The 24,278-nt window shown below is 50.1% G+C and overlaps 1 protein-coding gene across 1 annotated transcript in view; it reads right to left on the reverse strand.

The window, feature by feature from the left end:
- Nucleotides 1–207: 207 nt before the first annotated feature.
- TIMP2 (TIMP metallopeptidase inhibitor 2) overlaps nt 208–24,278 on the reverse strand; it is a 54,376-nt gene continuing 30,305 nt past the window's right edge. The window contains exons 2-5 of the mRNA XM_070389200.1: nt 16,829–16,929; nt 14,482–14,590; nt 4,597–4,721; nt 208–3,144 (exon numbers count right to left, since the gene is read on the reverse strand). Of these exons, the coding sequence (XP_070245301.1) occupies nt 2,947–3,144; nt 4,597–4,721; nt 14,482–14,590; nt 16,829–16,929 (533 nt within the window). The 3' untranslated portion in view covers nt 208–2,946. The remainder of the gene's footprint in view (nt 3,145–4,596; nt 4,722–14,481; nt 14,591–16,828; nt 16,930–24,278) is intronic.

The raw sequence follows: 24,278 nt of genomic DNA on the forward strand, positions 1-24,278 counted from the left end.
GATGCCCCTGGAGAAGGGAATGGCTACCTACTCCAGTATTCTTGCCTGGAGAATCCCATGGACAGAGGAGCCTGGTGGGCTACAGTCCGTGGGGTCCCAAAAGAGTTGGACATGACTTAGACAACAGGCCAGCCCCACCTCCCCCGTTCCAAAGTTAGAAAGGGGTGGCTCGAAACGTCGAAAATGAGCACACGGAGACAGCCAGCGTTCTCACTGATAATACTGTTTATTGTCCACAGGCCGAGCGGCCACTGGAGAACGACACAAAGCATCGGAGACATGCGGTGTCTGCTTGTCGACTTTCAACAACTCTCGCGTGTTCCCAGCACAGGAAGGTCTCAAGACTTCATATTCCAGCAAAATCACATTGCCCCAAAATTGAAAAAACAAACAAACGAAAAAAAAAAAAAAATCCAAACAAAAACGAACAAGATCAACAAAGCTTTAAATTACGGCGGCAGGTCCGATATTTCTTAATACTTATCAAGCAAAGATTTGGAAATAACTACAATGTAAACTTTATTTTAAATATTTTGAAGACAAGAATAGAGGGAGGAAAGAGCAGTGCTTAGAACATAACATATAAATTAATGCCAAATGGAGAGCCTTCTTAAACTATATATATATGGCAATTATTGACTGTGAGGGTATTTGAGTGGCTTCTCGGCCACCACTGTGTTCTTCATCTTGATTTTTTTTTTCCTGCTCAGCATGGCTACAAGATCAATGTGTGTGGACTGAATATAAAGGCCATCTTTTAGAACCAACCTACACAAAGATTCTTTGCTTTGTGATAATTGGAACCAGAGAACAAAAAATAGGAGACAGAAAAGCAATGATACTCAAAGAACGGAAGAAAAGGTCTGAAGGAATCACCATCATAGGCTAGCTACCATGCCATTTCCACTCTGGATCCAAAGCTCCCACGATGCAGAAACCTTTGGGAAAAAAAAGGTGCGAGTCTAACCCCTATCGAGGGTAATAGAAAACACAGCACAGGAATGATTACAACTGATGTCAGAAACAAACCAAAACATTAAAAGAAAAATCAGCAGAAACAGGAGTAAATGTTACATATGATAACACCGTACAGGAAGCAGACGGGGGTGGGGTGTTATATTGACTGGAGGGTCTGGTGTTCTTATATATACTGAAATCACACGGACTGGTCCATTATGACATCTTACAAACTTTCTATCACTGCACAACATGAAGATGCCCCTTGGAGCGGGCCGAATTCCTGGAGAGTCCCCTAGTCTGCCCTAGAAAGGGGGTCATCAAAATCTGTGCTGACCAGACCCCCGGGTGGGCATGCGGGCTGCATGCCATGGCGGGGGAGGGTCAGGAGTCTTAGAGGTGCTTTGGGGTCACCACAGAATAGAGCAGGCTTAGAAGATGACTTTGGAAGAACTCTGCAGAATGACTACTCCTGGGCCAACAGACTCCAGTTTCATTGTGTGTGTTTGCATAGCGTGCATGATAAACTCAGGGCAGTTGACCTTCACAACACAAGTGGGGAGAAAAAGGAGATTATCTTTACTGTTACTGAGAAATTTCTGCCTCCGTTAACCCCCGATTTACTGGCATCAGGAAACTACCTTTAGGGAACAGCTAGGCTCCTTAGCTCCCTATGAAGTTTCTTACTTGGAGATCTTTGTAATACAAGAAATATAAGCAGAGGAGGGCGGGTACACCGGTAAATTTGGCTTCACCTATTCTCTAAGAATTCATCTTTAGCAGAATGAGATGTCTCTTAAAGCCGGCCACAGTGTTCTGGAGGCCCAGAAAAGCCATGAGCGCTTTACTGACACTACCTCCCCGCCAAAATTCATCCTTCCCAAGGGAGGACTTCATTCTGCGCTTCACTGACTTCACTCTGGGGAACCCCTGCACTCCCGGGGCACACTGACAAGTCAGTCTTCCAGGGAGCTCACACTGTTAAAACTCTGGCACCTGCTTGGGGGGCTCTGAGGTGTGTTGGGGGACAGGGCAGGACCCAGCTTTTGACGTCTTCAAGATGTGCCAGACAGCAGGGGGAGTTCATGCCACCAGCCACACAGAACCCCTTGCAAAGCCAATTCATGTCCCTCCACCTGGGTGCCTGAGGCCAGAAAGAGGAGGGCGAGAGAGGGGCCTTAGCAGCTCAGGAACAAACTCTAGGGGCAGCCAGGCCTCCCTGCCAAACGTCTGCGTCAGGGCATGATGTCATAGACTCCCTCAAGGGCTGGGGCGGGTCCTGTGGGCCAGGGATGGAACCGAAAGGACTTGGCTGGAGCTGACGCCTGCCGCCCTCACGTCTCTACGAGGCCAGGGAGGGAGGCTCCTGCTGGAATCCTGCAGATTAATATGATTAACTGGGGATCCTTCAAGAGCAAGCCACTGATCCAGGGCTGCTCCCGAAGTCAGACGCTGGGAGTCCATGGTGGGCGTAGGGGAGACAGGGGGTGCACAGGGACCACTACCCTAGGGCCAGAGGTGTGGAAACTGCAGGAACCGAGGGACATGCCCCTCTCAAGATGAAAGGGACCTGGTAGGCCTGCTACACAGTCTGGCAACGACCCTCGAAAATTCCTGCAAAATGTACATTTCCAGGCTCTGCCCTGACCAGCTTGGGGACCCCAAGTGCTGTCTGCTCAGAGTTTGTGACAGTGCCAGGGCTGGGCCCGGGAGGGACGCCTGTGCGTCTGGCCCCTGCCCGCACCCAGGGACGGGAGACTGAGACGCACGGTGCCCAGGCTGGCGGATGGGGTGTGGGACCCATCTCTGCCTCCAGACCCACAGCTGTGTGTTTAAAAGGAAGATGGGGGCGGAGAGGAGAATCACACTAACTTAAAGCCACTTGGATGACTGTTTTTATTCATGCTGTTTCCAGGAAGGGATGTCGGAGCTGGACCAGTCTGAACTCTTGGACACTGTCAATTGGCCCCAGGAGTGCTGGTGGCCTGCTTACGGGTCCTCGATGTCCAGAAACTCCTGCTTGGGGGGTGCTGCTCCGCGGTACCAGGCGCAGGAGCCGTCGCTTCTCTTGATGCAGGCGAAGAACTTGGCCTGGTGTCCATTGATGTTCTTCTCCGTGACCCAGTCCATCCAGAGGCACTCGTCCGGAGAGGAGATGTAGCATGGGATCATGGGGCATCGAGTGATCTAGGAAGGGGGACAGGAGATGGATTCAGCTGGGGACCGAGGCCATTCATGGGGTGTCTCCAGAACCTGGCCTTCACCTGGTGAAGGTGTTCAAGGGCAATGTGCAGAATGAATGATCAGGTAAGTGCAGCAGGGAAGGAGGGATGGAGCTGCTCCACCAGTAGGCTTTCCTGAGCTCCAAACTCTCCAAATGGCAGCAGGCAGTCTGTCCAAGATAGGACAGAAACCTTTCTGTACCCCCCAACTACCAAGCACGCCCTCTACTTTGGGCCATCTGGTTTACCTTCTCTGAGCACAACAAACCAGCTTCAGCTTAGTCCCAGCCTTCCAGAGAGTATAACAATAACAACAATAAAGGGCCTTGAGAGACTTCCCTCATGGGCCAGTGGTTAAGACTCTGCACTTCCACGGCAGAGGGCATGCATTCAATCCCTGGTCAGGGAACTAAGATCTCACATGCCTCATGGCACAGCCACAAATACGGAAGTGGACGTCTCAGAATATATAAATAAAACAAAAAACAATAAAGAGTTTTGACTATCAGACAGGTTCAACTCAGGTAAAAAGAACAGCGTCTTGCTCCCAAGCACATGGATGCTTCGAGGGGATCAGCAAGGATTAATAGCATCTTGGCAAAAGAACCTGAGTTCACAGGAGGGTGCAAACCTTCAGGGAGCTCAAAGAAAAAGGTGGAACTTGTTTTTTATTAACTTCACCTTAGGCACGGGGGAGTTTGCTAGACTTACAAGTAGTTGTGAGTCAGAATTCACACTATGAATGAGCTAAGGGGTGGGCTATCGAGGATCTACCAGGATGGGCAGAAGGCCACACAAGCAGTGTGAACGGGCACAGGCCAATCTCTGGGCCACACCGCGCCCAGACTCACACGCTGTGCTGGGGTTGGGGGAGGGGCGGCGGGGACCGAGGGACGTTAGGAGACAACAAAATGGGACCCTGGGGGCCACGGAGATCTCACCGTCTATGCCGCATCTGAGCATTAGCACTGCTGTGACTGTGCCTGGCACCGCCTCTGGGGCGCTTTCAAGAAGAAAGGCAGGGGCTTCAGGGGTTCTTATCACACAGACCCCATGTTTACATGGACCCATGCGTGGAAATGGCTGGTACACTGGCAAAACCATAACACCTGGGATGTTCTTTCACAAGGCACGCCAAGTCTCTGCACTTGTACGTTTGTAGAAAGACACTCCTAAGGCCCATGTTCTGCTCACGAAACTCCTCCTGCTAGAAGGTTCCCTTCCTAGAAGCTACAGCCCACGTGGTCAGATTCCCCTTACCTCCCCAAAGTCCCTGGACGGACACCCTCACCTGTGGGCAAGGTGTGTCATACCTCCCCAGAGCCCTGTCCTGAGTCAGGACCCTGTGGATTGAGAGGCCCTGGGAAAGTGGCATCAAAGCCCGGCAGTCCACCTGGAGGAGGTGGCGGCGGCTTACCTTGCACTCACAGCCCATCTGGTACCTGTGGTTCAGGCTCTTCTTCTGGGTGGCACTCAGGGTGTCCCAGGGCACGATGAAGTCACAGAGGGTGATATGCATATTGCCATTCCCCTCGGCCTTCCCTGAGGAGACAGGGGTCACCAAGCTCAGAACGAAATTACACGTTCTCTTTTTCCTGCATCTGGATGAGGCTCAGGCATGGGGAGGGTTAGTTCTGACAGTACCCTGAGGCGTAGACTATTTTGTGTCCCCTCCAAAACTCTGAGGTTAAAGTCCTGACCCTGGCACCTTAGGATGTGTGACTCTATTGGGAGACAAGGTCTTTAAAGAATTGATTAAAATGAGGTCATTAGGATGAGTCTGAATCCAGTAGGTCCCCTTGTAAGAGGAAGAGATTAGGACACAGACACACAGGGATGACCACATGGGGACACAGGGAGAAACTGGCCATCTACAAACCATGGAGAGTGGTCTCAGAAGAAACCAACTCTGTCAACATCTTAATCTTGAACTTCCAGCCTCCAAAATCGTGAGAAAATACATTTCTACTGCTTAAGGCCTCCAGTCTGCGGTTTTTGTTATAGCAGCCTGAGAAGACTCATACACCATGGAATATTTATTCTGAGTATAAGAATGCAAGCTCACTGTAGAAAACTTAAGAAAGTAACTTCTTAAAGCGTCTCTCTTTTCATTACCTAGCGCTAACATTCTGATGCATTTCCTTCCAATATTCTTTTATGCACATGTATTCAAGTGAAAAACGTCACTATTGTATGCAGATTATATTGTTTCCTGTTTGGTTTTTTTTTCCCACCAAATATTTATTCACAAGCCTTTCCTCCATTTGATGTTGAACTTGTAATTCTGGGTGGTCCCATTATGAACAATAAGAGCAGAATTTTATAAAATCAGCAATCTGCCCTAAATTCCCTGTATTGAGCATGATGAGACGCTTGATAAGACTCTGTTCGCACCTTAGACTCCTAACTCAGCCCCCTTCCTCCCTTTGTGAAGAGTTCTCACTGGTGACAGCCCAGGCATTAGCAGAGCAGAAGAAAAAGACAGACCAGTGTATTCTGGTGAATGACAGGACCTAATGAGGGCCGGGGAGGTTGTCTAAAATCTTGTCTTTCCTGTTACAATGGCACCTTGTCAAGAGACACAGACGCCCAGTGATGACACCGGAGCCTGGCAGAGAGTGACACGCGCCTCCCCGAGAGGCAGACAGGAGCCCCGGGCTGCACCCTGGGCATCTTGGCTTGACAAAGCTGCAGTGCGTCCAGCTTAATGATCTCAGGCACAGCCCTGGCCACCAACAATCGATAACAGAAATACAGCTCAAGGAAGTGCTGACGCAGCTAGCTTATCCACTGCATCCCGTCAGGAGGAAGTGAAACAGAAACCTGTCATCAGGGGAAAGACACCGGCTTGCCTGAGGCTGCAAGTTGCACCAATGACACCCTTTGTGCTGGGCGGGTGGCAGGCAGCACTCCCCAGGTGTGAATTCTCCTGCTCTTCTTTCTGTCTTAACCACGCCTCTAACCTTCAAGCCTTCTATTTTTTTCTTGGACTTGTCTGACATTTCAGGTAAAGAAAAGGATCAAGAAGCAGGAGGACTCCTTGATTGCATTCATTCTGATCCTAATAACTAAAAAAAAGATGTATCTGGGTGACCTTAAGCTTCAAAAACAGCTGTAATTTTTCCTAGACCTGAGGCTGAAGCTAATGCTTCAATAATTTGGCCACCTGATGCGAACAGCTGACTCACTGGAAAAGACCCTGATGTTGGGAAAAACTGAAGGCAGAAGGAGAGGAAGGTGACAGAGGATGAGATGGTTGCATGGCATCACCAATTCAACAAACACGAACTTGGGCACACTCCAGGAGATGGTGAGGGACAGGGAGGCCTGGCGTCTGTGGGGTTGCAAAGAGTTGAACGCAACTTGACAACCCAACACACACACACAGCCATTCTCTAAAGAGTACAGAATAGACAGGGAGCTAAATGGACAATGGCAAATAACTCTTTCCTACATCTTGGTTTCTTCTGGCATTGACCTTGCCCGGCCTGGTCATTCATTAGAGGCAGGCTGAGTACTCATTCCAGTTCCTCTCTCCAAACTTACGTAGCAACTTCCCCTGCGTCACGTGACTGGCATCAGTCTACCACATCACATTGTTCTTTGCCTCTCTTGCATATCGTGTTCTTTAATCAGGTCATAAGCACAAAGGGTAATGGTTGTGTCTTAATCATTTTTTATCCATAGTTCCTTGGACAGAATAATGGCTCAGTAAAAGTTTACTGATGATGACGTGGTTATCTGTTCTAACAATGTGTTCCAATATCTTTTTTTTTTTTGCTGTCTTCCTTGTTAAACCTTTTCACCACCGATTCAAGCTTCCACAGAGAGTGAGCAAAGGCAGGGCACGGAGATGAAATGCAGATTTTTTTCTTTTTAAAAAATGTTTATTTATTTATTTTGGGCTGTGCTGGATCTTTGTTGCTGCGTGCGGGTTTTCTGTAGTTGCAGCGAGCAGGGACTACTCTCTAGCTGCAGAGAGTGCACAGGCTTCTCACTGCAGTGCTTTCTTCTGTTGCAGAGCACGGGCTTCAAAAGTTGCAGCATGAAGGCTTAGCAGTTGTGGCACATGGGCTTAGTCCTCTGCAGCATATGGGAGCTTCCCGGACCAGGGATAGAACCCATGTCCACTGCATTGCCAGGCAGATTCTTGACCACCGAGGAAGTCTGAAATTGTGTATTTTCAACGGCCCCAGTTCCCAGTTCCCATGAGCTTTTAAATGTCAAGTGTAAATGGTGTAGCATCTCAGAATGTTAAGAAGAGATGCCTTTCGGTAGAGATAATTAAGACTTGATTTGGTACGTGAGCATCTGTCTGCCTTGGAAAAAAAGCAAAGTCTTTCTTGGACACAGAAAAACAGGAATTAATTAAAATTTGTAACTGAGGGTTGTATGTTTACTTTTCTTCCCGGAGATGAGGACTGGAGAAGAAAATGACAGGGCCGAATCTCTAACAGTTCCTGAACACAAGCGTCTCGCGGTGCCAACTCGACATGTGAGGCTGAGTCATCAGCCCAGGAGGAGGTGGGCTGCCCCAAGCTGTGTGGTCACTCGTGGGGCCGCAGCCAGCACCGGCTGAGTGATTTCTGTGCCCCGTGATTCTTGGTTAGCCCGTTGTGACTCCAGGAAAACAAGATCTAGATTCTGTGCTTCAGAAAGTAAACACCAGATTGAATCCAGAGCCGTCTCACTGAGCCAGGGAACGAAGCCGGCTTAGAGAGGTTCCTCTGTAATGGGGTGAGTCAGCAGCCAGTGGAAGGGCCTTTTATTAATCTTACGCTCCACGGCCAGTCAGGAAACTAAACTGTGCCCCACGTTGCTTGCTTCCGATGTGAAATGTATGGCAGCTTAAGATGACAGCTTCTCAGGTGGCACAGGGGGAAAGGATCCCCTCGCTAATGCAGGAGACACAGGAGATGCAGATTCGATCCCTGGGTCGGAAAATCCCTTGGAGAAAGGAATGGCAACCTGCTCCAGTACTCTTGCCTGGAAAATTCCACAGACAGAGAAGCCTGGCGGACTGCAGTCCACGGGGTCGCCAACAGCAGGACACGACTGAGTGTGCTCGCACTAAGGTGACAGGCACACAGTTATCAACTGAGTGCGTCTGCAAACATTTTTAGTTTTCCCTGTAAGTGGAGCTACAATTTGGATGCTTTCTGAAATTTCTGAGATGTGTGTGGCAGTTACTCATGTAACTGTTTTCTCATTCAGCCTGGGGACAACTGAGGGGGCTTGGGTGTGGGAGCAGTTTCACAGGTCACGTACATATTACATGTTAAATAGCCTTTGATGGCAGATATGAACAGCTGAGCTGACACGTGAGTGAAAAGAAATGTTATCAGAGAATGACTGAAATTATGGGGCTTTCTGCGTTTGATTCACCATCTTCCCTTTGGACATGAAGCCTCTCCCTTTCAGAAAAGGGTCTGAGGACAATGGATGTTCCTATCACATCTCCCAAGAGAAAGAAAAGCAACTACCAGCAAAACAGTCATCGCACCACCCTCCACGCCTGTCCTGGATCCACCTTCTTAGCAGCCCCGTGGTTTCCTCGCACTCCAGTGATAAACAGGGCAGGAGGGGACCCAAGCCCCATGCTCCAGAGAGACCTTGCCAGGGCTCCTGACTGCTGGACATAAGCCCTCTCCCTGTCCTGCCCTGGGATCCAGCCAAAGGGCCCTGCGGTCTGGATCTCGTGGAATAAAAGAGCAGTGCCACACTCCTCAGGATCTCTGGGCCAAAGGCAGGTTTGACCGCCCGGGAAGGGCCCCAGCAGATGAAAATCATGCCCAGAGGCCACTGTGCAAGGGGGGCGACTGACCTTGGCTGCTAGGGCTCGGCCCTCCTGAGTGTGTGCAGACTGGCTCTTTGGCACCTCTAGAACAAAAGGTCTGCCTTTGACCTAGAGCAGGGCAGGTTCTCAGCCCTGGCTGTGCACTGGACTCCCCTGGGGAGCTTTACCAATGCTCTGGGGGTGGAAGCCACCCCCAGAGATGGTGCTTGAATTGGTCTGGGGAGCTGCCTGGGCATCAGGAATTTTGCAAACTCCCTGTGGAATTCCAAGGAGCAGCGGAGGCGGAGGACCACTGGGTTAAGCGTCAGGGCAGCGAGACTTCTAAACCTGGACCAGTGATGGAAGAAGCAGAGTGTGATAGACCCGGGAGTCAGGCTGTGTTGTTGTGTGGTTGCTCAGTTGTATCCAACTCTCTTGCAGCCCCATGGACTGTAGCCCAACAGGCTCCTCTGTCTGTGGGATTTTCCAGGCAAGAATACTGGAGTGGGTTGCCATTTCCTTCTCCAGGGGATCTTCCTGACCCAGGAATCTAACATGGCCTTGGAAGACAGATTCTGTACCCCTGAGCCACCAAGAGTTATGCTGAAAGTGAAAGTTGCTCAGTTATGTCTGACTCTTTGCAACCCCATGGACTTCTCCAGGCCAAAATACTGGAGCGGGTAGCCTTTCCCTTCTCCAGGGGATCTTCCCAACTCAGGGATCGAACTGAGGTTTCCCCCATGGCAGTTGGATTCTTTATGAGCTGAGCCACCAGGGAAGCCCAGGGTTAGGCTAGTCAGGGTCTAATTTCTGGCAGCTCCATGGCACCACTCCCTGGCAGTGTGACGCCAGCAGGGATGTGTTGAGAAACGCCTAACCAGTAGCTCTCCTGGGATTAACTGTGTAGCATTTGAATTCCGTGGTATCAATACTCCTACCCTGGGCAATTTCAAGCTACCAACATGACATCAACCAAAGTTTAATCATCGGTCTGAAAGTGAAAGTGGGTTCAGGTACACACCATGGGGCCTGAGCACATGGCTCCATCCTCCAATCCTCATCTATAAAATGGGGTTCGTGATAGGGTGCTACTGCTACTGCTAAGTCACTTCAGTCATGTCCGACTCTGTGCGACCCCATAGACGGGAGCCCACCAGGCTCCCCCATCCCTGGGATTCTCCAGGCAAGAACACTGGAGTGGGTTGCCATTTCCTTCTCGTGATAGGGTAGTGAGGATTAAATGGAACCCCCATGAAAAGCATTTGAAGAACATCAGTGCCAGGAAAAGGGCACTCCTATTTCTATTAATAGGAAGCTGGTAGGGCCTGATGTAGAATCCTTTAAGACAGATTCATCTGTGCATGTCTGGAGGCAGACACTGGCCCAGACCAAAGTTACCTTCCCACCAGGAGCCACCAGCAACAGGATGCGGGCTCTCCCTTCTGAATAAGGGCTTCTGCAGCTCTGCGGTTTGGCCACATAGCCCCTAGAGGGCAGTGTGGAGACCCAGAGGGATGGCTGAGGCTCTCATTTTAAAGGGTGTTACAGCCAAAATCACTGCAGATGGTGACTGCAGCCATGAAATTAAAAGACATTTCCTCCTTGGAAGAAAAGCTATGAACAACCTAGATAACATATAAAAAAGCAGAGACATTACTTTGCTGACAAAGGTCCATCTAGTCAAAGCTATGGTGTTTCCAGTAGTCATGTAAGGATGTGAGAGTTGGACTATAAAGAGAGCTGAGTGCCAAAGAATTAAGAATTGATGCTTTTGAATTGTGGTGTTAGAGAAGACTCTTGAGAGTCCCTTGGACTGCAAGGAGAACCAACCAGTCAGTCCTTAAGGAAATCAGCCCTTTAGGATTGATTATTGAATATTCATTGGAAGGACTGATTATTGAATATTCATTGGAAGGACTGATGCTGAAGCTGAAACTCCAATACTCTGGCCACCTGATGTGAAGAACTGACTCATCTGAAAAGACCCTGAGGCTGGGAAAGACTGAAGGCGGGAGGAGAAGGGGACAACAGAGAATGAGATGGTTGGATGGCATCACTGAGTCAATGGACATGAATATGAGTAAGCTCCGGGAGTTGGTGATGGACAGGGAAGGCTGGTATGCTACAATCCATAGGGTCGCAAAGAGTCAGACACAAGTGAGCGACTGAACTGATGGCCTGGTAGCTCAGCAGTAAAGAATTCACATGCCAATGCAGAAGACACAGATTCAATCCCTGAGTCAGGAAGATCCCCTGGAGAAGAAAATGGCAACCCACTCCAGTATTCTTGCCTGGGAAATCCATGGACAGAGGAGGCTGGCGGCTACAGTCCAGGGGGTTGCGAAACAGTCGGACATGACTTAGCAACTAAACAATAGCCTTTAAAAGGACCAAAAAAAAAAAAAAAGGACTCAGAAAACTAGAAGCTGTTGATTTGTTAGGGCAATGAGGTCTCTACACCACAGAGGTTGGGCTACTGTGATCTCAGAGTCTGATCGTCAGCTCTCTGCATTGTGATTTTTGTCCCTGTTCCCTTCTATTTAATATTATCTCTCCTATTGTAAAAACAGTAAGATACTGCAAGTGTGAAATGGTGCAGCCGTTTTGGAAAGCAGTTTAGAAGTTCCTCAAATGGTTAAACACAAGAGTTTCCATAGGTCCTGCAATTCTACTCCTAGGTATCTACCCAAGGGAAATGAAAACATATATCCAGGCAAAAACTAGAACACATGTGCTCAGAGCAGCATCACTCAGTACATAAAAGGTAGAAACAGCCCCAGTGAAATGCTGAATGGATAGACAAAATGTAGCACACCCATCCAATGGACTATTATTTGGCCATAAAAAGGAGTGAACTTCTGATACATGTTACAATGAGTAAAACATTAAAAACTTAAAACACCAAAACATTATGCTGAGGAAGCCAGACACAAAGGACCATATATTACATGAGGCCACTTATAAGAAACTCCAGAGTAAAGAAATCTAGAGATTAGTGGTGGCTGAGAGCTGGGGATGGGGGGAGAATGGGAGTCAGGAAGGTAATAGCTAAAAGGTACAGGGTTGCTTTTAGACCATGGTGATGGTTGCACTCTGACCCCTGAATTATACATTAAATAATAAATACACCCTGACCCTTGAATTAATACAGTTTAAATAACAGATGCTCAGAATAAGACATTTAGGAAGTTCAGAAGGCCCTTTAAGAGAAGGAAAAAAAAAACTCCTTAAATATAATCTCTTTAAATATTTATTTTTGTTTAGTTCAGCTCTTTGGCTGGGCTGGATCTTAGTTACAGCACGCAGGATCTTCAGTGTTTAGCTGTACCATGTGGGATCCAGCTCCTGACCAGGGATTGAACCCAGGCACCCTGATTGGGAGCTCAGAGTCTTAGCCACTGGAGCACCAGAGAAGGCCCCACCTTCACACTTACATCAAGTGCAATAAATAAAATTAAAGCCCTAGCTCTTCAGTTGCACCAGCCACAGCTCTCAAGTGCTCAGTAGCACACTGAACAGCTCGGACATAGGGCATTTCTGGCATCAGTGGAGGTTTGGTTAGACCCGTGGGTCTCAACTGGGAGTGATTCTGCTCCCCGCACAGGGAACATTTGGTGATGTGGAAGACCCCATGACTCGGGGGAGGATGTTGCAGCAATCAGTGGGTAGAAACCACGTGTGCACGTGTGCTCAGTCATGTCTGACTCTGCGACCCCATGGACTGTAAGACCGCCAGGTTCCTCTGTCCATGGGATTTTTCTAGGTAAGAATACTGGAGTAGGTTGCCATTTCCTACTCCAAGAAGTTGCAGATGCAGCTAAATATTCTCCATGTATAGGACAAGCCTGCCAGCAAAAAATGATCTGATTTCAAATATCAATAGTACTGATTTTGAGAAGCTCTGTTCTGGATCCTGGGGTGCAAGCTAGTGGGGCAGGCAGAGGAGGCAATGGAAAGATGTAAAGGGATTTCTGTATCAATTCTGGTCCATGCATAGTAATAAATGTACCATACTAATGTTAAGACATTAATAACAGAGGAAGCTGTAGGAAGACCTAAAGGAGCTGGCTATACTGTACTAACCTGCTCAAGTTTTCTGTAAATCTTTAACTGTTCTAAGAAATAAAGTCTAGTAATAATAATAAGAAAAAAAAAGAGAAGTCATTTTATGTAAGACTAAAAGAATAAAACTTTAAAAGAAATGCAGTGATAAAATTGTGGTCTATCCGCACAATGGAATATTATTCAGCCTGAAAAAAGGAGGAAATTCTGACACTTGCTGTAACATGGCTGACCCGAGGACACTGCGCTCAGTGAAATACGCCAATCACTAAAGGACAAAGGGTGCTCGATTCCGCTTTTATGATGTCCCCAGAGGAGTCAGATTTCACGGGGACAGAAAGCAGAACTTTGCCAGGGGGCTGTGCGAAGGGGAGGTTAACGTGCAAGGGTTTGTTTGGGAAAATGAAAGCATTCTGAAGACACATGGTGGTGATGCTTGTGCAACAGTGTGAACGTGCTTCATGCTGCTGAACTAGGCGCCTGAAACTGGCTAACATGGTAAACTTCATGTTCTGCTGCTGCTGCTGCTGCTGCTGCTAAGTCGCTTCAGTCGTGTCCGACTCTGTGCGACCCTATAGACTTCAGCCCACCAGGCTCCCCTGTCCCTGGGATTCTCCAGGCAAGAACACAGGAGTGGGTTGCCATTTCCTTCTCCAATGCAAGAAAGTGAAAAACTGAAAGTGAAGTCACTCAGTCGTGTCCGACTCTAGCAACCCCATGGACTGCAGCCTACTAGGCTCCTCCATCCATGGGATTTTCCAGGCAAGAGTACTGGAGTGGGGTGCCATTGTCTTCTCCATAAGCTATGTATGTTTTATCACAATAAATGAAAGAGGGATACGATGAACAAAGGAACAGGAGAGTAGCACACACAGTAATATTAAGAGATTTAAAGCAAGATTTTGGGACTTCTCCGGCGGTTCAGTGACTAAGGCTCCAAGCTCCCAATGCAGGGGGGTGTTTGGTTCGATCCCTGGTCAGGGAACTAGCCCCCACATGCTGCAGCGAGGAGTCCCTATGCCGCAACTAAGGATCTCGTGTGCTGCAACGAAGGTCGAAAATCCTGCATGGTCGAAACTGAGACCTGGCATGGCCAGATAAATAAAAAGCTACTTAAAAAAATAACAAAACGAGGTTTCAACTCTGCCTTCCGCCTCTTGCCCAGCCTTGAGCACCTCCAGCCTCTCATCCGTGTCCATCTGACCTCAGATTTCCTATGAACACTGGTTTACTCTATTCTTTCTCTTAAGTCACATTGGTTCCACTATTCTAACAAGGGGAATGTGGAGGACGGTTGAAATTCATCAGTCCTCTGATGGGAAAAAGCAGGGAATCCTCGAGACTTCTGAGTAGCACTGTGTATACCATGCATGTCGTCAAGGCTCTGGCTCACCTCCAGCCACCCCGCCTCCGCTCCCCTGGGAGCCCTCGAAGAGCAGCCCACACCCATATCCGCGTACACACCTGCAATGAGATACTCCTTCTTTCCTCCAATGTCCAGCGAGACCCCACACACGGCAGAGGAGGGGGCTGTGTAGATAAACTCTATGTCCTGATCAGGTCCCTTGAACATCTGGAAAAAGGAGGATGAGGAACGTAAGTGAACGTGGGCAGCACAGCCAGGAATCCGGATGCCTCCCTGAACACGTGCCCCAACCTGCACCCGGGGTACTGCCAGCACGGAAAGGGGATGGGGACACAGCAGTCAGACAGGCTGGAAGACAACTATTCCCAACGCACAGGATTCTCCGGAGTCACTGTGATTCACTGCCTAGGGTGGCAGTTGTCACCAGGCTGGGGATGAACTGGTCATCCAGAAGGACCCGCCTCAGACACACCTGCCTTCCCAAACATGCGTGAGGTCATCACAGAATCTCCAGGGAGGGGCTCGGATACCTCCAGGTGATTCTGACCCACCACGGAGGACAGCCACTTTCGTCTCTTTCCAGGAATTCTGATCAAGTACTGGCTACTTGATTCCAGAGCAGAGAGGCACCTCTTAATTAGGATGTAACTCTGGGCAAAAGGAGTTCAACTTGTGATTTCCTTAGAGCCCCTGGGGAACAGACCTGTTGCTCAGAAGGGGTGCATTGTTCCAGCATCTGGGCAGGAAGTGAGAAAGCCCCAGCCAGGGGGTTCCTGCTGCCCCACCAGGGCCAGTGACAGGCGGGGACGTGAGCATGGGCTGAGAACTGCCTTCCACTCCGATTTTAGGGGTACAGCTCACTTGCAGCCTGGTGAAAGGGGAGGGCACACGTGCCAGGACCAACACAACACAGGCGGCCACACAGCACCGTGGAACACACACCACTGAGGCTTCACAATTCCACACGAACCGCGTCAGGACTCTTGCTGCGTGGTTAAACCCAGGTTAATGGTATTGTTTGGTTTGGGGGGAGGGAAGAGCTTCAAGAAGCAAACCCAAATGGAACAGGGTCATCCCAATGTCACAATGAACCAGCTCTGCAAGAGCTATACCCCAACCCATGCCAAGGAAGGTTATGAATGATGTCTGTCACCCAAGGGCTGAAAGTGCTACCTCGGTGTCAACACCTCCCTTTTCATAACCCCACAGTGGGTCATTAGAGCAGAGATACTGTCTTAACTGCTTCATAAATAGAGACGTTGGCACTGAGAGACCGGGGCACCCCTTTAAATGACACAGACATAATGATTAAGCATTTCGCTGACCTTCTGGTAACATGTATTTTCTATTTTTGTAACAATATGGACGGCCACAATGACTAACCAGGTCACAAAGCTGTCTCTCCAGCTACAGCCTAGAATCTTCTTCCCTCTTACAGACCAAGTTTTGTTGTTGTTCAGTCATGTCTGACTCTTTGCGACCCATGGACTACAGCAAGCCAGGCTCCGCTGTCCTTTACTATCTCCCAAGTTTGCTCAAATTCACATCCATTAAGTTGGTGATGCTATCTAATCATCTTGTCCTCCGCTACCAATTTCTCCTTTTGCCTTCAATCTTTCCAGTATCACAGTCTTTTCCATTAGTTACTGTCAGTAATAACCTTCCATTTGCACCGGTCCTGTCCTCCCAACCTGCCCCGTGTCTTCCCTCCCTCCCTCCCAAATATGGGCTCCTTGCCATATTACCTTAAACACAACCCACATTCTGAAAAACTGACAAATACCAGTCACCTCCCACTGGGTCTACAGCTCTCAATGCCTCTGGTCCTATCTGGCCTGGCAAAGCATCTTCTCCATCACCGGCTGGGCTGCCAAGTCCATTTCTTCCCTAAGTCCCCTCTCTTAGGTAATGTCCCAGCACATCTCTCCATAGGAGCCGGCCTCTCTCCAAATCCTCACTCCTCTTGAAAGTAAAGCTAACCAGGCAAGACCGGAGCCCACTCGCACTTTTGGGGAATTAGGTCATTTGCCCCGTTGGTTGTGGGCTCCCAGAAACAATGGCCAAGTTCCCACTGCCTATGAACCCACCCACCATGGAAGAGGCGGAGAGGCACTCATGGAATGTTCCACAGAAGCTGTGAAGTTGGTGACTTAACACTGAAGCTCTGCCACTGATTTATAGCCATCAGAATGAAGATAACACATTTATGGAAGAACTGAGCCAATGGGAATATACCATGTACACCCAAGTTCTCTGGCATTTACAGATTAAGGAGAATCAGATCCACCTGCAGCTTGACGCCCCTGCTCCTCACCGTCCGCCCCATGCATGGCTGGGCCAGTTCTAGGGACCTAGAGGTGCACTGAGACAGCGGGACACCCTGCCGTGCTCCCAAACCTCCCACGGCTCTGCCGGACACAGCAAGCCCAGGACGGCCACCATTACCTTTATCTGCTTGATCTCATACTGAATCCGCTTGATGGGGTTGCCGTAGATGTCGTTGCCAGAGTCCACCTCCTTCTTATTGACTGCTTTGGCCCTGATCACTGCAAAACAAAGATGCAAAGGTGAGCAGAGTCCCCCACAAGACTGTCCTGGCTCCGAGGTTGGGGCGGCAGGGTGGAGGTGGCAGCAGGGAGGCAGGAGGCAAGGGCAGGTAATCCCAGCCTGGGCACAGCACTGGACCCCATCCAGAGGGGGCAGACCAGGAATGACGCCAGAGCCCTCTGCTGACAGGACCCCGGAGCAGCTCTTGTCCCTCAAGACCTGGGGGTGGCTGAGGCCATCACTGATTTGAACACGGATCACTGTGGATCTCACACAATGGGACTCTGGGGCTTTTTTCCTTTTCTCTCCAATGTGTACGTACCGGTGGCTGGGAAAGCAGATGAGCACACTGACTGGCCTGCCATCCTGCTCACGCAGTTGAGGATGGTGAAAGTCCTACCCTGCCCGCCTCCTCCCATAGCCTACGGTCAGTCAGGCTTTTTCAGGCTGAAGGTAGAGGGGGAGTTACCTTCCTGCAACAGGCCCCATCATATTTAGGTTGGGGGTCTGACATCAAAAAAGTCTATCCTGCCAGCCTCTGAATCCGTCCTCTGCATGTCCCTGAGAAACATCCTGGGGCTGCTTTTTGTAATAACACACATTCTATCAGAGGCAATGGCAGAGAAAGGTCAAACATTTTAACCCAAAGTGCGTGGAACGGAGAAGGAAACATTTGAGAGCATCCGTGGCAGAAAAAAGGGACAGATGCCGAGGGAAAAGGCCAAAACACAAAGAAGGATGGTCCTGGACCTTGACACGAGATGGAGGAGAGGGGAAGAGGTCAGGCTGGGAAGGTTCCGGAATGTTCCCCAAGGCCTGAGGCTGCTCGCAGGCCCTGCAACCCAGGGCTTCCTACCAGCAATTAAGCCGGGACCCTGCTCTGCCCTGTAACCTGACAGGCGGGGATCAGCAGCTCACGCTGTCACTTGGGCAGAGCCCTCCCTCCCTTTTTTCATTTTGAGGCTCGTCAGCTGGTGGCACAGGCCATTCTAATGGCTTTAAAAGCTTTGTCCTTCAAGATTTGGCTGTTCAGGGTCACTGTGGATGAGTGTCACGTGAGCATGGGTGTGAGCAAGATAGAGAAACAAGGAGCAGACAGGGCCTGGCTTGGAGGAGCCTCCCACCCTCCACCCCAGTGAGCGGCTGGAATTCCAGAGCCCCTGGTCAGGGCGGTCTTTTCCTACAGAGCAGGGAGGTCCAGGACACAGACCCCCATCTGTGCCCACCCCTCTGGATCCCCCAAATGCTCTCTGGATCCCAGCCTGGCACCAGAGCCCTACGCCCCAGCTCCAGTGCCCCGCCCCAGCTCCAGTTCCCCGCCCCGGCGCAAAGCCATCCTTATTTTTCCTTCTGTTGGCGCTGAGTCATGACTGGTGGAGGCCACAGGTTCCTGTTTCCCAGGCTGAGCCAGGCCCCAACCTACGAAGCCACATCCAGGAAATGCCAAGCGGTGGGCCACGCCAGAACAGAGGGCCTTGCCCTTGTAGCAGGTCGTCCTGATCTCAGCGTTTCTTCCCACCCCTCCACCCATCTTCCCACCCCAGCACGTGTTGCCTTTTCACGGCCACACCCCATCCAGCTCAAGCATCTTCCTTGGCCGCCCGCTGCTGCCCTCTAAACATCCTCCTGGCAACCTGGCACCAGCCAGTGACTATTTTGGCTGCCTTGGGGGTCACCCGCTCTTGTTTGTTCCGCCAGTCCATAATACTTCCTGAATCTGAACCTGCCCAGAGGTGTCCATATTTTCAGCCCTGAATGCCATCTCCTCTCTGCCTGGAGAACTTCTATTCATCCTTCAAGACCCAGCTGAAATAGCCCTTCTCCATCTTCCGTCGGGAAATCCTGTCCTCTCGTGGCACCTGATGTATATCCCACACCTCTCATCCATTTTGCTATAAACACCTGTGCCCTTGTTTACGCAGAGACCAGGGAGCATCTAACAGGCAGAAGCTATGTTCTAACCATAGAACAGTTAGCTCTATTTGCTGAGCTGAACCTGAGATAACTGGATGGCAACACAGGTGAGGTTTGTCTTGGTCCCTCTTACAGCCTGCCTAGTCTATACCTTATCGCCACACTACACGGAAGTTTTTCTGCGCATCAGCAAACATCAGATCAGTCTGTCCCAAGTTTGCTCTTCCACAGTGTCGTCCTCAGCGCACGCTATCAAATGAACCAGGAACATCCAAAGGAGATCATGAGTCTACAAGAAGCAATGCCGAACTGTGTTATGGTGTACCCAGCCCTGCGTGCTTTTTGAAGCTGCTTGGTACTATTGTTCAGAGGCCCAGCACTCTGCACAATGCTTACTGCATCACAGGTGTTCAATGAACACTCTGCTGACCATCAGAAAACAAGCAAAAAGTCAAAACTACCATGAGGTAATACCGCTCATCAGTCAGAAGGGCCATCGTTAAAAAGTCTACAAATAACAAATGCTGAAGAGGGAACCCTCTACCCTGCTGGTGGGAATGTAAGTTGGTGCAGCCCCTATGGAAAACAGGATGGAGTTCCTCAAAGAACTAAAACTTAGAGTTGCCCTATGATCAAGCAATTTTATTCCTGGGCATATATCTGGATAAAACTGAAATTCAAAAAGATACACAGACTCTCCCCCATGTTCAAAGCAGCACTATTTACAGTAGCCAAGACACAGAGACCACCCAAATGTCCCCTGACACATGAATGGATGAGTAACATTTCATCCATGTTACTCAACCATAAAAAAGAATAAAATAATATCATTCGCAGCAACATGGATCAACCTAGAGATTATCACACTAAGTGAAGCAAGTCAGAAAAAGACCAATGCCATATGATATCACTTACATGTGGAATCCAAAAAAAAGACACAAATGAACAATATCTATGAAACACAGACAGACAGAGAGAGCAGAACTCTGGCTGTCCAGGGGGAGGGGTGTGGGGGGAGGGAGGAATTGGGAATTTGAAATTGGCAGATGTAAACTATTATATGCAGGATGGATAAACAGCAAGGTCCTACTATACAGCACGGGGAATAATATTCAATATTTGGTGATAAATCATTAATGGAAAAGGATATGAAAAAGAATGTATATAATATAACCAAATCACTTTGCTGTGTAGCAGAAATTAACAGCACTTAAATCAACTACACTGAAACCAATTTTTTTTTTTAAAGGAAAATAAGCAAAAAGTACTCCCAAATAGCCAAGAGACCCCATTCCATTCCACACAATAAGGTCCATGCATTTTTCCCTTGTAAAAGCTCCTAAAGCTCTCGGGCAGTCTGGGTCCTTATTTGAAAGTGGGCAGCACCAGGACTCCATCCTGCCGTAGCCCCTCCCTGCGACACAGCCTCAGGGAAGCTCCCTGGCCTTGCTGGGACACAGTTACTCATTTCTGAAACAGAGAAACACCACCATCGCCAGAATGGGCACACCCTCAGGGTGAGGGAGGGGAGGAAGAGCTGGGCCTAAGAGATGCCTGGCACACAATGCATGCGCAGCTCAGCGCAAACACAGCCCCACGGGGAAGAATGGCACCGATTCTCTCACTCCCCAGGGGGGCGAGGAGTTAGGAGACCCGCACCACACTCACTGCTCAGGCCCAGGGAACCCACCCTGGGCATCGCGGACGCCAGATCTGGGTCTGGTAACAGCTTCCTGGAGGACCTGCTCTGCGGCTACAGACCACATGCTCGTCTTCAAAAAATTGTCAGAAAAGAAGAGAGTTAAGCCTATAATGTTCACTGGCCCCTGAGCTCCCGGCAGGGAGGTCGGGGGTGGGGTGGGGAGGATCTCTGATTGGGCTTGTCACCACGGAACAGGAGTTCAGATTCTTCAGGGTCTGTGAACTGAGTCTCAATGTTTTACAGAATGAAAGACAAAGAGAAGGAAAGAAAGTGAGAAGAAAGAGAGAAAAAAGAGCTCAGTTCTATGGAAAACCTTCCCCAAAGCATCAACACCCTCCAACCACGAAGGAGAGAGGCTGGGCACATTCCTGTCCACCTGGATGCGAGGTGCCATCTGGGCTCAGCACCCTCTGCATGGGGTGGGGGTGGGGAGACACATGTAAGTATTGGCAAAGGAACTGATTACAACCAGAGGATCCCATGGGCAAGCTACAGATAGCAGACCCAAAGGGAAACAGATGTCTAGGCCCCACATGAGAGGGAGGGCGAGATGGCATCTCAGTGGACCCCAGCCAGCTCATCCACGGACATCCTGACCTTCAGCTTTCTGCCCCCAGCACGAGTCAGAGTGGGGACTGTCTTCCCTGCCAAGCTCAGAGTTGGGCTACCTTTTAAGAACAAACCCGGACCCCCATTCTGTTGTCCAAAGGGAAAAAGGTGCAAGGTAGGGGAAAGTCTTCAGTAAGAAAGCTTGCCTTCAAGAAGATCCAACCCAGGCAAGACAGATGGATGATGGGCTGGAAAACAGAGGAGCACCATCTCTACCTGCCAACGGCAGACAGAGGAAGACACAAGGAGAACGTTCCAGAAACACGTTTCCTGCACCCAGAACGATGGCATCACCCTGAGCTCTGGACTGGAGCCACTCCAAGTGAGGGAAGGGCCTCTCTGACACCCAGGCCCAAAGGACAGGGCTGGGGAGTAGCGAAGAGACCCAAAGAATCCGGGAAGAAATTAAAATCGAGGCATGAACTCCTGTTTACCAAACACCTGCTGCGTGCTGAGCCCAATGTCTGGCCCTGGGGCTGGGGATCAGGTTATGTCCTGTCTACCCCCACGAGCAGACAGCTCTGCTCCACCGCCCTGCCCCTCAAGAACCAAAGGCAGCAGCAGGAGGAAGGGTCTTTACAAAGATCCCTGTTCTGACTGCTCTGCACCCCAAAATGATGGCCTCTCCCCAGGCTGCTCAAATTTCTGTTTCTTTCCCTTCGGCTGTGAACACAACATCTGGGTTTGAGATCAAGGGTGATTTGCTGGCTGATGAATTCACCGCCAGATGTTGGCTACTGGAATGCACAACCGTGGACTTAATTCAAAGCACACGCGACCGCAGAGCACCCGGCCCCACCCCTGGGCTGTGGACACCACACGACGTCACTTCCCCCACTAGGAGCCTGCAAAAACAATCCTTAGTCCGCCCAGCCAGATATGGGATGGAAAAGAACGGAGTGGATGGAAAGTCAAGGTTGCGGACGACCATCCAAGGAACACAGGCGACGTTCAGACTTTGAGAGATGACGACAGCCCAGGCAAAACCAACGGAGGCCAGACTGTGCCACTGCCCTGGGTGGGGAGCCGGGGAGGGGACACGGAGAGGACGGGCAGGAAATCTTGGGTGTCCCCAGCACATGGTGTGGCCAGAAGAACAGCACACTTGACCGGCCCATGTTGATTCAAGTCTCTCCCACTGACATGAGTCCTCCAGTGTCTGCGGACCTTATCGGGGAAGCAATGGAGGCTAAGAATAAGCCAAGGACATAGTCTGTGGGGAAGCCAGACCCCCCAAGGAGAACTGCCTTTCTGAAATTCATTTATTTCACACTGAAATAAACTGAATTATCTTGTCTTGCCACGGGCCCAAATGCTCTCTGGAGGCACCCCATATGCTACGTGTATGTACTATAGGACCTTTCCCAGTGAGGCCACTCTGCCAACATGGGCTCCTGACCCCAGAGCACGGTAAGCCCCTGGATGTCAGGACTCTGACTTGTAAATGTTCACAGCCTTGCCCCAACACACTCAACATCCCTGAATCCCAAGCGCCCAGTGCCAGCCCTTGCACAGCTTCCAGCTTAATAAAAAAATCACGGGTCTGCCTGGAAGAGTTGTGGGCATCTCCAGGATTCGGAAAAACATCCATCTAAATACAAGGTCAAAATCCGGCCTGAACCATCTGAACCTTACGTGTGTACTGACTCAAGCTGACAAGGGTGGCTCAGTGTCTACAGAAGCCACCAGTCCTCTCCCAGGCCAGTGCACCTACCGCAGCCTCTGCTTGGACCTGGGAGGGTTGCCCAGGGAGATGGCATTAACCAGGACCCCACTGCCTTGCTCTTCAATCTTGCTCACAGTCACATGGAAAATGCCCAGTGGTCCCCCTGGTGAGGGACACACGGCCTGAGAGTCACCTACTGCAGGGGAGGGGTCAGGGGACTTTGGCCAGCACATCAGCCAAAGACCCTACTGGCCCCAGTCAAGAGTGGATGGGGGGCCGCTCTGTTGCTGTGCCTGGAATGGGAGCCCTGGTTTGCAAACAGAAGGGTCGCCTGGTCCATCTGCTTGTCTCTGGGAAGAATTACACACCAACCATTTCAGAACAGTTCAGATAGAAACAATTTTGCTCCAGACAGGACCTTGTTCAGTTACTAAGTCATGTCTGACTCTTTGCAACCCTGTGAACTGCAGCACGCCGGGCTTCCCTGTCCTTCACGACCTCCCTGAGTTTGCTCAGACTCATGTCCATTGAATCGTGATGCCATTCAACCATCTCATCCTCTGTTGCCCCCCTTTCCTCCTGCCCTCAATCCTTCTCATCATTAGGGTCTTTTCCAATGAGTCAACTCTTAGCATCAGGTGGTCAAGGTACTGGAGCTTCAGCATCAGTCCTTCCTAGCCCCCACTCATTTCAGGCTGGGCTCCAGACCCCCACTCTCCAGCTGTGCTCTGCTCCACTGGGGTACTTGGGAGGGGGCTGGAGGATTCCACACTTTTGTCTACACTCACTGGAGAATGGGCACCTCGAGTGTAGACATCTATACCCTCAAATCACAGAGCCACCGAAGTCTTTGCTTAATCCCTGCAGTGACATCCTGGGGCTGCCACTTTAGCTGACGGTCTCCTGTCCCTTTTGGGTGAACACAGTGACACTGTAGGCTGGTTGACCTGGCTGAGGCCCCTTAACCTTTGATTGATGAACGTGTTCCAAGTCTCAGGGGGATGTGAACGGGGGCACCTCTATCCTAGCTGCCACTAACCTTTGAGGCTAGAGTCAGGAGAGCGAGGGGCACCCTCTTCCTGCATCTACCATCCCAGACACACAGTTGGCTGCTCTGCCCTCTGAAGCTGTAATGGAATGATTATATTTTTTCAGAGCTGTGGCCTGGTATTACTGAAAGAGTTCTAACTGCTTGCATGTAACTAAATCATCTCAGGGGGCCATGGGGTGTGTGGTAAAGACACTGTGAGCCTTGGGAATGGGGTTGCATCTGCTTGTTTAGTGGGGGCAGGGGAGACAAACTTCTCTGGCTGGAGTGGCGATGGGGGGAGGGTAGATGGTGACTTAAGAGACAGGGTCATGCTCACAGGGACTGCAGACTGCTCTGATGCCCCACGTTTCAGGGCCACGCCCCTCCCTACTAAACAGCACATGGAAACAGGGTGTGGCTGCGGGTC

This window comes from Bos mutus, chromosome 19 (genome assembly GCF_027580195.1).
Source record: "Bos mutus isolate GX-2022 chromosome 19, NWIPB_WYAK_1.1, whole genome shotgun sequence".
Taxonomy (NCBI): Eukaryota; Metazoa; Chordata; class Mammalia; order Artiodactyla; family Bovidae; genus Bos; species Bos mutus.